Source organism: Ricinus communis, chromosome 4 (assembly GCF_019578655.1).
Source record: "Ricinus communis isolate WT05 ecotype wild-type chromosome 4, ASM1957865v1, whole genome shotgun sequence".
Classification (NCBI taxonomy): domain Eukaryota; kingdom Viridiplantae; phylum Streptophyta; class Magnoliopsida; order Malpighiales; family Euphorbiaceae; genus Ricinus; species Ricinus communis.
This window is the reverse complement of record NC_063259.1, coordinates 14270148-14285190: the sequence shown is the minus strand read 5'-3', so window position 1 is coordinate 14285190 and position 15043 is coordinate 14270148. Positions and strand designations below refer to the sequence as shown.

Below are 15043 nucleotides of genomic sequence, written 5' to 3'. Positions count from 1 at the left end.
GCCTAGTTAAAATTGAGTTTATGATATCAAAATTTCTAAAAAATTCTTCCAAAACCAAAGTTATTAAGTTTGGAAGGGACTGTACCAATATATATAATAATTGACTAGCTAGACAATTCATTTAAGCGTAAAAATTCATCCAACCAAAGTTATTAAATATGATACACCAATATTTATAGGGAGAATTGACTATAAATATGTTAAAATATTCTTTCAAAATAAATTTTTAATTAATACTTTAATGCGGTAGATCGTTTTTTGTATTTTATAAACAGAAAAAATTCTTAAAAAGAGTAGATGAATGGATTCTCAAAGACCTAAGTAATTTTGATTACTTCTCCTTCATACCGAGGAGAAAATTGAGAGAAATTCAGATATTTAATTAATTATTTTATTTATTTGGCGGTTGAATTGTACAAGTTAGTGGGACTGGGATAGAAAGTTAATTTCTGGGCTGATTGCCCATTGAGAGCAAGTTAAGGGGGCAAATTCCTATTTAAGCCGATTCCTTCTGCACCCGACGCTGCAGCAACGGCGCCGTTTCATCACCCTCTCAATTTCAAAGTCAACCTCTTAAAAACGACTGCCTCCTCATCGTTCCACGTTTAAAAAATAAAAAATAAAAAATAAAGAAAAGGATTCAGTCTTAAAAGCCATTGAAAGTCTGCGCTGAAATATCACAAAAATAAAAATCTTGAGATCGGCAGTTGGAAAATTCACTGGTAAGTTCATCTTCATTACTAAGTTCCCATTTTAAAATCTGCGTTCAATTCCCATTTTATATAACTAAAAGCTGTGTTCACTTTTAATTTTTTTTGTGTTATGTTGTAAGATTCTGCTGCTGCTTTTAATTCTGGTTTGTTTGACTTTGCACTCACAAATTAGGGAATGTCTTTTCAAAGAAAAAAAAAAATTAAAGAAAGGGAATGTAGGTTATTTTCTCTTTGAATCTTCAATTCTTGATTGCTAAGGCTGCAGTATCATGTACCCATTTCTTTAATCGTTATTGGGATTGTTGTTGTATTTGTTATGATGGGTAGTTTCCGGACTATTACTGTCCTTTTTAGTATTGCTGTTGTTGTTTATTTCATGCGCATGTTTGCATTATACAATCTGTTCATTGTGTTCTTTAATTTTGTTTACGAATTTTACTATTCATAAGTTAAGAAAAAAAAAGAGAAAGAAAGGCAGTCTCCTCATTTTAATTCGACTTTCTTTTTTTCTTTTTCCTATGTGCTGAATTGTGTGTGAAGAGAATAGTTAGGGAGTCTTTATTTTTTTGGATTGTGTGGTGCTTGTTGAATTTCCCTAGAAACAAATTTTGGGTTATGTTGAATGGTTCATAGTTGAAGTGATTTTAGGTTTTTATTAGTGAACCCTATTTTTGGAGATTTTGTGTAGGAGAACTCTGATGGTGATGGTACTTGCTTTTCTAATAATCTCCATTGCAATTACTTTTCTTTTTTTGTTCATTTTTTTTCCCCTGAATGGATTTCAAAATTACAGTTTATGCTTTCAAACATAATATATGATTTTACACTTAAAAGTTCAATTGATTCTGGGATGAGCATGTTTATCTTTCTCAGTTTTGGTTTTGTTTTCTTGTTATTTTCTTTGCCATATACATGCATAAATGCATATATATATAATGTTCTCCAACCACACACAAGCAAGAAGCATAAATTAGGAACTAATTATTGGGAGAGGAGAGGGGTGTGAAAGAAATGTTAAGAGTATATTGTCCATAATTTCAAAAGTCGCTGAGATGCAGATTGGAATATGCTTTAAAAGGTTTTGGCAGTTGATACTATATTTCTCTATACGTGGTACTCTGAAACTTGTATTGGATACCCTAAAATGGAGTTTTGCCAGGCAAGATCCTGGTTATTAATAGAAGTGTTGAGGCAGCATTGTGGGTTTAAGTTTACGTGAAGCCTAGAGGGTAGAAAATATGTGGATATTTAGGATCTTGGAAAACGGATACTATCAATGTTCGAATGGAGAAAAAGAAAACCAAGGATGTGGTATTGTTAATAACTGCTGTTCTGTGGTATGAATGCCATACACAAAACTATTTTTTCTTTAATTCTTAGGACTATTTTAATGTCATGTGATGGGAAGTTAATTAGGGTTTTGATTATTGATTTGTGTTTGAAGGGGAACGCGAAATTTGACTTGAATCAGGATTTACTTGGCTTCATAATAAACTTTTTAAGATTGTAGTTCCCAATTTCAAGATTTTTTAGACAGTACAGTGTGCACCTAAGATTAATTAGGCATTACACTGAGGGTTGATTGACATCACTTATTCTGACTTCATTAAAAGACCAGATGTAGTCTGCAGCTAACAAACTGTGAGTAGGGAAGAGATTAGTGTACTCTTTTTTTGAGAGAAAAAGAGCTCTTTCTTTTTTTTTTTTTTTTTGTTGAACTTAGGTATAACCTGCCTGAAATGCAGTTGTATCATAGCTGCATATGTTGATTCTACTGGGAAAGAAGGCATTTGATAGTCAAATCAATGCTATTGGTCAAAGATATGGCACTTATTGTGTTGGTCCTCATGTGCGAGGCAGGGAATTGGTTGATTTGTGCAGGGTGTTGTCCTGGAATTTGTTCGTTTATTTAAGCAGGATATTCCTGTGATGCACTTATTCCACCCTATGGTGATTGTTGATCCTTGTACATCTTTCTCATGCTATCCAGCAACCACTGTAAAATTTATCTATATCTCATCATGCATACAGATCAGGCATTTCAGTTTCATGCTGCTCGTGAATTTTTTTAATGCTTTTACTATTCTTCTTCCTTTTCCTCCAGGTTTAATACCGTGCTGAAGGCTTCTGAGGAGTATGAAATTGCTGCACATGTTCTTAAAAATATTATTTTAGTAGGATTGAGAGAAATTGAGCTCTAGGAAAGTGGATTAATCTCAAGGCTATACTGCTGAATCAAATTGAATGTGAAGAATGACGGACTTGAAGTTTCCAAAACGTTACTGGATTGTTATTTTAACCTTCGTTAGCACTTGTGTTTGCTATATAGAACGAGTAGGTTTCTCTATTGCATATACTGTTGCAGCTGATGCTGCTGGTGTAAACCAATCAACTAAAGGTACTATGCTTGCGACATTCTATTATGGTTATGCCTGCTCCCAGGTGCCTGGTGGATGGGCAGCTCAGAGAATTGGGGGACGGAAGGTTCTCCTCCTCTCATTTGTTTTGTGGTCATCAACTTGCTTTCTGGTTCCTCTTGACCCCAATCGAGTCAGCGTCTTGGTAATGGCTCGCTTGCTTGTTGGTGTGGCACAAGGATTCATCTTTCCCTCCATTCACACTGTTCTAGCACAATGGGTTCCGCCCCATGAAAGGTCTAGATCTGTATCTCTTACAACTTCTGGAATGTATCTAGGTGCAGCTATGGGAATGCTTGTCCTTCCAAGTCTAGTGAAATACAAAGGCCCCCAGTCTGTATTTCACATTGAAGCAGCATTAGGTGCTCTGTGGTCTCTTCTCTGGGTCAAATATGCAAGTGATCCTCCTCGCTCTGAACATCCAAAAGCTGCCGCAGCTGGGTTTGGAGAATCTTTGCTGCCAATCAAAGGCAGTCAGAAGACAAAAATGGAGAATGGAGGTACTGGAATCAAAACTGCCAAGATTCCATGGAAGAGAATTTTACTTAGCTTACCCATTTGGGCAATTGTGGTTAATAATTTTACATTCCATTATGCTTTATACGTTCTGATGAACTGGCTACCAACTTACTTTGAACTGGGTCTCCAGCTAAGTCTTCAGGACATGGGTTCCTCGAAGATGTTGCCTTATCTCAACATGTTCATATTCTCAAATATTGGTGGGGTAGTTGCTGATCACCTTATCACAAAGAGAATCTTATCTGTAACTAAAACCCGGAAGTATTTAAACACTCTAGGTTTCTTGGTTGCTTCTATTGCATTGATGGCGCTTCCCCTCTTCAGAACTTCTACTGGGGCTGTTTTCTGTTCATCTGTGGCTCTTGGATTTTTGGCCCTTGGAAGGGCTGGGTTTGCAGTGAATCACATGGATATTGCTCCACGATATGCTGGAATAGTGATGGGAGTTTCGAACACCGCTGGTACTTTAGCTGGCATTATTGGAGTTGATCTAACTGGCCAGCTTCTTGAAGGTGCTAAAACTGCTTATTCAGATCTTTCAAGTCCAGAAAGCTGGAGATCTGTATTTTTCATACCAGGGTTGCTATGCATATTTAGCACGTTCACATTTTTGCTATTTGCAACTGGAGAGAGGATTTTTGATTAGGTAAGTATGTTTCACATTAGGATCTATTGCAGAAGATTATCATCTGGTTTTAAATTGAATATTTGAATGGCTACTTGCGGGAATTTCTGATTCTTGATTGGACACACCACCTCTGCATTTGGAAGGGTACAATATATTATAAGGATAAGAGACCGTGAAGATTTGGATTGGTCCATATACAGTGGATAGCACTCATATTTTCATTTTGAAGGTATATTACTTAAAGATCATATTCCCTTTTCCTTTCAATATCATACTAGGGCAGGTTCATTTTTTTTGGCATATAATACTGCCGTTTTGATGATTCTGATGACAATTAACTGAATGCACCTAAACCATGTTTATGTGGCGATGTTTTGGCAAGCCATTCGACCTTAATATACACCAGATTCAGTGGTAGCATGGATCTTTTGAGAAACAAAAAATATACCTTACTAGATCTTCATTTATGAGTACCTGTATTGTTTATAAGAGAATTCTATACAATTTGTCAAAGTACATTTGAGTTTCAGTTTCACTGTAGCTGGGGAACGCAGAGTCCTGGTTTGATTATTCAACATTAATTAATTAATTGATTTGTTGGATATCACTTTTTGCTCCTGCAAGAAGTAGATTTATATTTGTTTTCATGCCATTTGATATCAAGTTGCATTTCTGGGATTATTTTATAAAACAAAAGCTGCCACAGTAAGTGTTCATTGCTTATAAAGTATTCTCCAGTTGTAATGAGCACATATAAGAAGACAGAATTATGCAATATGGAAACTGAAATTGGGATTGAAGCTGGTGAATCTAGGGTTTGCAGCTTTCTTGAAGACATCTCTGATTTGATGGACATGTACAGTGGGGGGGACAAAATGTTTTCCTCTCCCCATGTGAGGTAGACATATTGCAGGTGAGGATGGAGATGGGAAATAATATCACTGCCATCCCTGATAATTGAGGAGCTTTCTCAAGGATGAACAGATGACTCACTAGTAAGGAGATCAAGGACAAATATTTATATATATACACACACAGAAGGAGAAGCATCCCCATAAAGTGAAAGGTTGTATTGTTTGTTTTCTTATATTCAAAGGCACTTATTTACTTTGGAGTTAAAAGAGTATGAAAAACTTAATGTAGTTAGAAATGGCAATGACCATATGGTGGTCCTTTAATATTTGATACAAAGTGATAACTATGAGTTTCAGACAAGGGTAATGACACTCATATGGTGGGCAGATATGCAGATGGTGATGTGCAAAAAAAGAAAAAAAAAAAAGGTTAAAAGGCATATTATAGAGTTAAGCATTGGAGAAGAACCAAGTTCAGGAATTCATAATTAGCAGTAGAAAAATGGCAGGTGCTTGCCAACCCTGTTATTGCTTCAAATTGGGTATTTTGATTAATCAATTTGTCTTGTCTGCTCAAATTATTTGCACCTATAAAGTTGAGTCGAGTACATCCGACACCGAACCACTTTGTCCTTCATTCTAGTCCTGATGCAATTGTAAAATCTCCATCCTTACATTTTATTTTATTTTTGCTAAAACCAAGGAAATGATTCGAATGTGGACATAACTTTCTGATATAAAAAAAAATAAAAAATAACAAGGTTATAACTCTGTCAGAGCCCTGCAGGTATCCTGGAAAACGAAAGAAGCATAACAAATACTATGCTGTGTCAATTTTTTTTTAATCTTTCTCTCTCTGTTTTTTCTGGGTAATAAATAGTGCACATGGACTGGTATAGCTAGCATCTTAGCAAAGGTTCAAACAAGGACAATGCCAGCATGATGAAAAGCCCTGGACCTCTAATCACCATTGAAATCTCACAGCACAACACCATGCAACTAGACCCCATTATATATATATATATATATCTTCATTGCCAAATTGGCCTTCATTAATGCTTTCCTACTTGCAGAATTATTGAAACAATTCCTCCTAAGCAGTTTCTTGTGTTTTGCTGTGATTGACAATTGAAGGAGTTGGATAATGGAATGGATATAATTTAAGACTCAATCTGCTAATTTCTTCCCTAATTCCTGAAAATGATGGATCATCTAATTTAGGTCCCCAAGAATGCAAAAGTTGCCAAGAACTCCCTTTCTCTTGGGTCTAGTTCACTTCGACATGCAATATGACTGGTCTCTGTCATCCAGAATTTCTAAATCAATTATTGATTTCTAGATTTCCTTCTCTTATTTCCTTTCTTTTTTTAGGAATATGAATAGAAAACACCATAGCATATAACTTAGGTATTTTGTATTTGTGTGAATAATTTGAAATCATCCTATAGCCAATTTCAGTAATCGAATCATATACGTACAATGCATTTTAAGAAATTAAAATTATCGAGAATCAAATTCCGATGCTCATTTTTAAAGTGATCTTACTTTACCACTAAACTAGGCACCAGTTCCTTTAGACAAAAAAAAAAAAAAAAAAGGAAAAACTCTATGTACTTAAAACATGGATAGCACAAACATTAACAACATATTATTTCATCTTTCATTTTCTTCTTTTGTAGTTTGTGCAATGTTTTGATAACTAACTATGGAATGATGACACAGGCTTGGGAACAGCTAAGGTCCACCTGTTGGATCTCCTCTTCCTACTTTCTGCATAAGCAGAAGGACAAGGCCAGCCAGCTCCTTCACTTTCAGAGGAATCAAAAGTCACTTAATTACAGCTCACAGTATAAGACAGGACTACATGCAAAAGAGAGGGGAGATAGCAACTTGTAAGATTCTAGCAACCATTCACACTACTTCTTATTTTTTTATTACTGCACTAAACCACCCCTTATATACCAAAAAGAAAAAGAATTATGTAAACATGGGGATATGATATAATTATTTTTTATTACATATTTATTTCGTTCTTATTTGTGATTCCATTTTCTTTTTTTGTAAAGAAATTAGTCAATATTGATAATTTACAAATTTAGTTTTGTGAAAGAAAATTGGAGGGAAGAGGTGAGAGTTTATGAAAGGGAAATCATATCCAAAAAGAAAGAGACAATTTATTGGTTAAAACTAATAGAACCCTGATAACACATAAACAAAGATTTATCTTTATCTTGCACCTTTAACAGGATTTTAGAACTAAATCTCATTTTTCTTTTTCTTTTTTTTTTGTCATGTTGTCTCCTTGCATTACTCAATAATTCATGCATTATTTTACTTGTGAATGAGTCCTTAAAAATACTTGGTAATGACAATTGAGACAAAAACATAAGACAAATTTATAATTGTATTAGGTTTTGCATCTCAAACTTTAAAGGAGAATCATCCCCACTTATAACTTGGGAAAATTCATGTGGGTTTTTTGAAGTTTGCCCAACCAAAGTTTAGGTACCTTAGAACCAAAGCTTGAGCTGGTGCACTTTTAACCCTAATGACCTGTAATTTCCAATATGCAAAAATTGCTCAAGAACGCAAGGCAAAAATTTTCAATTGCATTTTTGTTTTTGTATGTACGATAATTCAATTCCTTGTGGTGTCTTTTCGACAAAGAACATGTCATCGAAACCAAAACCAAAATAGAACATAGTGCTTATCTCCATATATGGAAACTGCATGAAAGTGTTGCTTTTCTATCTTAGAAATGGATGAACCAAATGAATTTCCATCAATCACACATGTGCCTAGCTATATTTGCATTTCGCTTCAATTTTTCTATTTTTCTTTTTAATTTATAAAGAAAAAGAGAAAGACTCGAAATTAAGACGTCTTGAATATATGTATATGTATCTACCCCTATATTGAGCGTGTCGATATATTTTCTTCTAATTTTCATTAATAAAGAATGTTTTGAAAAAAAAATGTAACGAATTATTTATATTGGATCACCTTGAGAAAAAGTTTACCGTTTTACCCTTTAGTCTCCTACCTACTTACCCTAATCCCTGAAACAGCTAAACTGAACTATTGTGTTACACATTTAAATAATCATTATGGCTAGAGACATTGTAAAGACCAAAGATTCATTAAGAAGTATTTTGCTAAATGAAATGGCTGACTTGTTCAAATTGATCAAATGATCTGAAGCTGCTGCATTAAGTTCCATATATCGTTTCAAATATGCACAATCATGAATAACTGTCACGACCCCACCCGTGGACCCGTGACCGGCACTAGGGAATGGGTAGGCTTAAGGCCACCGAATCCCGTAGTAAGCCTGAAACTCACTAACTCAATCAAATCTCATCTCAAATTAATATTATTAAAGCCATAAATTATTTTAATAGTTACATTCTACATAAATAATTCGGTCTGCCAGAAAAATTAGGCGAGACCCGAAACTCATAAAATTTACAACTGATACATCTACTATTACTACTGCGGAGAATCTAAGATTTTTACAATTTGACATACCAAATCAAACATCACCCGATGATGAAGAAGTCGGGTTACTGAGTAAGAGTCGCGGGAAGACTAACAGTCACGAATCTGAAAAACAGTAAATGGAGACTGTCAGTCTCGAGAGTGAGTTTAAATCAAATAATCTAGAGACTATTGCAATCTTCACAGAAAATATTAATCGTTCGAATCAGTATATCAAACCATGCACGTAAATACAACTCATATGATAATCATACCAAATAAATAAATAAATAAAATATATTTTTATTTTTACGGGACGAGTGGCTCAGTAGAACCCTAACCCCAAATTCTAGTAGCCTTTCGGCTCTCTTAATCCAACAGGTCTGGCGCCCAGAGAGCAAGCTCGATCAGGGTCCTTACCTCCAGTCTCAACACTTGAATTCCAAATAAACCGGCGCCCAGAGAGCGTTGCTCGATCAGGGACCTTAACTCCGGCAATCAACTGAACTCAGCCCAGAGAGCAATGCTGGATCAAGGCAAACAAATCCATAATAATCTTATATCCATGATCATTACCGGTGCGCACGCGGTCCTGATGTAACCCACCAGGTGGCATGTTCTACGAAAGCCACATTTCCCAAAACGCAAATGCCACATTTAATAAATATCATTGTCTAATGAAATCATTCAACATATACCGAAATAAAGATTAAAAATTTAGGATAAGGCAACGTGCAATTCGTGTCGAAAAATAATAACATCTGTATTATTATAACGTTACTAATAATAATATTTATATTATTTTCAATAATTAATAATCAAGAGAAACTATTTATTTTGCGATACTAATAATCATATTAAGCACAAATTCTAAAATAGCATATTAAAATCAGACTTAGCAATAGTGCAATGATTAAATGACTTTAACTCATAGGATTGGGCGACCTCCTAGCTTTGCTCCGGTGCCTCGGTTGGAGCGAGCCGAACAAACGGATAATCTAGTCACGGAAAACAATTTATCAAAACGCTGAAACAATTGATCGTTAATCCTAGGTCTAGACTCTTAGGACTGACTGTCTAAGAATCTCGACTTAGGAAAATTCTACCGAAAATCCGGCAAAACCTCCCTTACAACACGGACATTACCCCCCATAAAAACGGGTCCAGGACCTGCCAGAAAAACACTTCAAAATTCCAACAATTCAAACAACGGGAGTCGGGTCCCCAAACTTCACTATTTCCCAACTCCGCCACATAACACAAAATATGAGGCAAGCAAACTGACCGACAATTATTTTTGACTCACAAATATCATCAAATACTCAATATAATCCAATAGACACACAATTAAACAAAGAATTTCTAAAATTACGGGCCAGAGAAAAATTACCGAGACGCTCGATCGCTCGGTCGACTCGCCTCCGGCCGCCGGAGTCCGATCGACGATCCGAATACACCATCGGACTCACAACGACGCGCTGACGACGATCCCCGCTTTTGATTTTCTGATCTGACACCCGATCATCTGAAGAGATTTGCGGACGATCTCGGCCGTCGATTTGCAAACGGAGCCCGATCGCCACGAAACCGGTGCCATCGCAAAGCTTGAGCTGAGGAGAGTCGGGATACGTCCTTCGATCATCCATCCTCCGCCGGAGCTCGCCGAAAAAGCTGAAAAAACGCCGACTGCCACTCTAAATTTCACTTTGCCGGATCTTGCAACTCCGGCCACCCCGTGCCGCCATCGCCAAGAGAGCCGCTAGAGAGAGCCGATCGCCACTCGACTCGGCCGCCAATACCGCCGGAAGCGGCCCTCATCGCCCGACGGCCCGCCCTTAAAGCGACCACCGACGGCGCCGCCTTCCTCTTCTTCTTCGGCCATCACCATCTCTCTCTCTCTCTCTCCCGATCTACTTTCTCTCTCCCCGATCCCATTCCTTTCAATATCGACATTAGGCCCCCGAACTTTTTCTTATTACAATTTGGTCCCTCAACTTTCTTAATTACTTACAATTTCATCCAGCAGAATTCCAATTTAACCCCAAAACTTTCCTTTATCCTTTCAATTAAGCCCCTAAATAATTAATTTGGGCCAAATCTAAATTATTAAAAATACACAATTACACAAATACCCCTGACCGACATATTTATTTACGAAAATACCAAACTCACAAATTTCCATTAAACCCTCACAAAAATAAAATTATACTTTTAATCCTTATTCCAAAATAATCCTCCAATTAAATCCTACACACAATTAAATTAAATAATCAATTTCCAACTCAAAATTTAATACTACTAATCAATTATAACACCAATTTTTCCAAAATTCTTTTATAAAAACATCCCTTACAATTTCTATCATAATTTTTCAATATGTAATTTTATTTATATATATATACATTTGGGAAAATTTTGAATAACCAAATAAAAATATAATTTATTCCTCAAATAATTTATTTAATTAACTCCTTAAAAATTAAACTAATTGGATATGGAAAATAACTCATTTGTTTGTTTAACATAAAAATTCAAAATTTGTATTTAAATCATTCCAATTAAACTGAATAAAAATAAAGCTAAAATTAATTTAAATAAAAACTCATTATTAAATATATAAAAGATTTCGGGTGTTACAATAACTGTATGGCAAAATATTAGACTATCATCTGTAAAGAAAAAATATTACAAACTGAATTAATTGAATAATAAGGTGAGAGTGAAGTAAATCGGTGAATTATAGAATTTACTAATAGAATTGGGCTTAAATTCAATTAATATTAAAATGACTAGAGTTAGTCATTTAGTTTGATATTATTATAATGGAGGTAACGTCGGATCGAATTATTGGGTGTGGAAATTCAAATAGAAAGATGAAAAATTAAGAAATTGAAGTAGACCTACTTTAATATTGTGTTAGAAATTGAATTAATTGATTGAGATAGGAGTGAGGTGAGGTGGTAAAGTACAAAAGCCACTAATAAAATTGAGCCGAATTCTAAATGAATATCAAAATAATTAGAACTACACACTCAATTGGTTAAGACCGAGGGCTAATAATTTTTGACATAATCTAGTTAAACAACACAACATGTAATTAAACGAATATGAGTTTAAAATAAATTGATTAAGTCGTATCAATCCTTTTATTACATGAAAAAATTAAATTTAAACAAATTGATCCATCTAACTCTCAAGTGACACAATAAAATATATATATTTTTAAATATGTTAATAAATTAGTAAATAATACATAATATGAATAAATACGACTATATATATATAAGTGATTTGTTACTTATAAATGTGAAAATATGCTTTCATATAATGATTCATATTTGAGACATTTTATAATTAAAATTCATATTTTTGTTTTGATATTTAGATAATCAATTTTTATTTAATGAATTTATAAATAGGTTACATATTCATCAATAAATATATTCATATTTGAATATAATTTTTTAACACTATTCATTAAACGAGTAGAATGCTAGATAAATTATCTTCAAATTAGTTATTTTTATATTTTATATTTTATATATATTTTATTATAATACGATTAAACACGACACGAATTACCAATCCAAACTCGACTCGTACTAGCAATTGTGATCCCATTTGAATGCGAGTGATCGCATATGAATGCGTTCCAAATCAATAGAAAAACACAAAAAAAGATTAAATATTTTGTGCACGTAAAGTAAAAAAGGGAAAGGCAAACAGTCACTTAGGCTTTAACTGAAGGCATGTTTTCTTGTATAGAAAATACGAATTTAACTTTGGTAAGTTTATTTCAACTGAAAAGTTTAGAGCAATCAAAGGAAAATTTAGCAATTGGTGATTGACCCTTTATATATATATTGTCAAATTAATACGAAAAATGAGACACTTTACTGTTAAAATGTCAATAACGTGTTTGGCATGGATTTTGTCTTTCAAATGTCTCTTACCATTCAAGCAAAATTGTTGCTCGAACACATGACTGGTTCCTCTTTATTTCTTTTCAAATGTATATTTCATGTCTATCTAAAGCATATTATATAAATTCATTAGGTTATGATATGACATATAAATATTGAGATTAATTTCATGGTATTACATAGCTTGGCATATTGTCTAAATGTTTCTATATGGTTTCAGTTACTCCTGCATGCTTTCTGATAATTCATTTCAAGGATAACCTTTTTCTATATGAGGTCACCTAAGACTAATTACAACCCTTCAAACTCTTCTCTTTTTCTTTTTTCTTTAATTTGTTTTTTAGTGTCTCACTATTTTTTTGTCGGGTAAATTTAAAATTATATTTTTTTTAATGTTAACCTGGTACATTCAGAAATAAATTTTTAGAATTTTTCATGAGGAAATCAGAGCCTGATTGTCAATAAAAATAATCGCACCCATCCAGCCAACTAGACTGCCTTGAACTTTAATTTTTCAGAATATTACCTTTCTCATTTCTGTTTCTGGATTAAATCTTTTTTGTTTTTCTAAATATTGATGCACTATCTCTTGCTTTATTTTAGATTGTAGCATTTTCTCAAAAATTGAAAAGCACAACAAAGTAGCAAAAGTTTGAATTGACTTTCCTGATTAGGATCTTACATATGAATTTTCAACTCTAAAATAAGAGTTGAAAATTATACTAGTTTAATTTATAATCGCATAATTGATAGATACTTGGATTATTTTTTATTATTTTTTTAAAAAATTTGAAAACTTAATATAGAATAGCATAAATTGTTTTTTTTTTCTTCTAAAAATAGGGTTAACAGAAGCAAATTTACAACAAAAGAAAAAATAAAAATATTATAAACCTAAGTTTTTAACATCAATAATAATCCCAATAATTTCCGAAAAAAAAAAAGAACTCTAATCAGCATATGACATAAATTTTCTACTTTCAGATGAAACTTCTATATCAATGATTAATAGCTCGTGGAAACCATTGAAATTATATATAATAAGAAGAAATAGAATTTCTTCCAAAATACATGAAAGGTAGATTGTGTAATGTCCCTTAATATGTGTTTGGGGTTGAACCTACAAAACATACTATACATCACATACGTGTTTATCTGGGGCCACTCATATCCATACTCATCCAATGCGAAATCAATGGTACATTATATCAAAAGCTTTTCTATATATTATTTGTCATGAACATCGACCCCCTGTACCCTTATCATTGCTAAAGTCATCTTCTTTGCTAACCCTCACTTGATGTAGATTGGACGTCAATAATGGTAGTCCTGCCTTTGTTCATTTGGTATTTATTATTGCCCCTCCAGTCACTGGGGTTCCAGTGTCCTTTGCGCATCAAACTCCTTAAGATTCATCTTGCTAAATACATTGTTATTCTCTCATGCATTTTTGCGCAGTCTACTGTTCAAAGACTAACTCTGATTGGTGTATTAGCTAGCCGAGGCCCATGAGAACCGGCTCATGCCGGGTCAATTAATAATACGGATAAATATTCTGATCATAAAAATTCTGATACTATGTATAAAAAAAATTAAACTATCAAGTAAGACTCTAAAAATTGTTTTATATCTTTTGTTTATATCAGCTATCTCTTTTATCGTCTAAAACTCATTTTCATGAGTATTTTAATAGACTTTTATAAGGGTTTTTCTTAATCCATTTAACATATAGTTGCCGAGCATTTCAACATTGGAAATATGCCTTTGTATTAAGGTTTTGGAAAGCTTCTTAGCTTTTGATAACAGAAACCCCTAATTAACTAACCCCTAAAGTACAGTATATATTATCATAAATTTATTTATTAAAATGCACAAAAAGGATGCACACGATCCATGTCTTGAAGCCAACTATAAAGCTGGTCCAAATTGCCTCACAATTGGGACATGGGACCATTTTATGCATCATCATTAAAAAAGATAGGATTAAAATAAGACAAGCTACCCTAGACAAGAAGACAAGAAGTTTTCAAGTTCTTAACCACCTTTTTAATTTGATTAGTTCAACAACTGAACTTAAACCAACATCAAACTAAACCCAAATGTATATTTTTAAATTGTTTTAAGTCTTAGTCATACCCTTGAGAATTCCAGCAAGCAATGATTGATCACTCCTTCTTGATCCCACTCCAACTTGGGATTAGAGAGAAGTCATGGACTAAAGAGCAGTAAAGGCACAAAAAGAGTGGGAAATATAGGATCCATGATAGGTGACGGTATTCGCACCAGCACCCACCACCCACCACCACCACCACCACCACCATAACCATTGCCATTGCCATTGCGTCCCCACACTTCCTTTTATTTGGCTTAATATGTGAATTTGCTCTGAGATTGTCCCAAAAAAATAAAGTTTATTTGTCTCACTAACCTATTCATCACCTGAACCTGCAAATTCATTAGTTTTCATTCCCTATGCATTTTCTGTCAATTTGAACTTTTATAGACACCTAAA

The 15043-nt window shown here is 33.9% G+C and overlaps 1 protein-coding gene across 1 annotated transcript; it reads left to right on the top strand.

The window, feature by feature from the left end:
- The first annotated feature begins 402 nt into the window (after positions 1 to 402).
- On the top strand, positions 403 to 4914 carry LOC8268034 (probable anion transporter 5). Its single transcript, XM_002530067.3, has 2 exons — positions 403 to 722; positions 2818 to 4914. The coding sequence occupies exon 2, from the start codon at positions 2967 to 2969 to the stop codon at positions 4293 to 4295; it is 1329 nt and encodes a 442-aa protein (XP_002530113.1). The 5' UTR covers positions 403 to 722; positions 2818 to 2966; the 3' UTR covers positions 4296 to 4914.
- Positions 4915 to 15043: the final 10129 nt, after the last annotated feature.

Coding starts and splice junctions, on each gene's coding strand:
- LOC8268034 (XM_002530067.3), top strand. CDS start 2,967: ATGACGGACTTGAAGTTTCCAAAACGTTACTGGATTGTTATTTTAACC.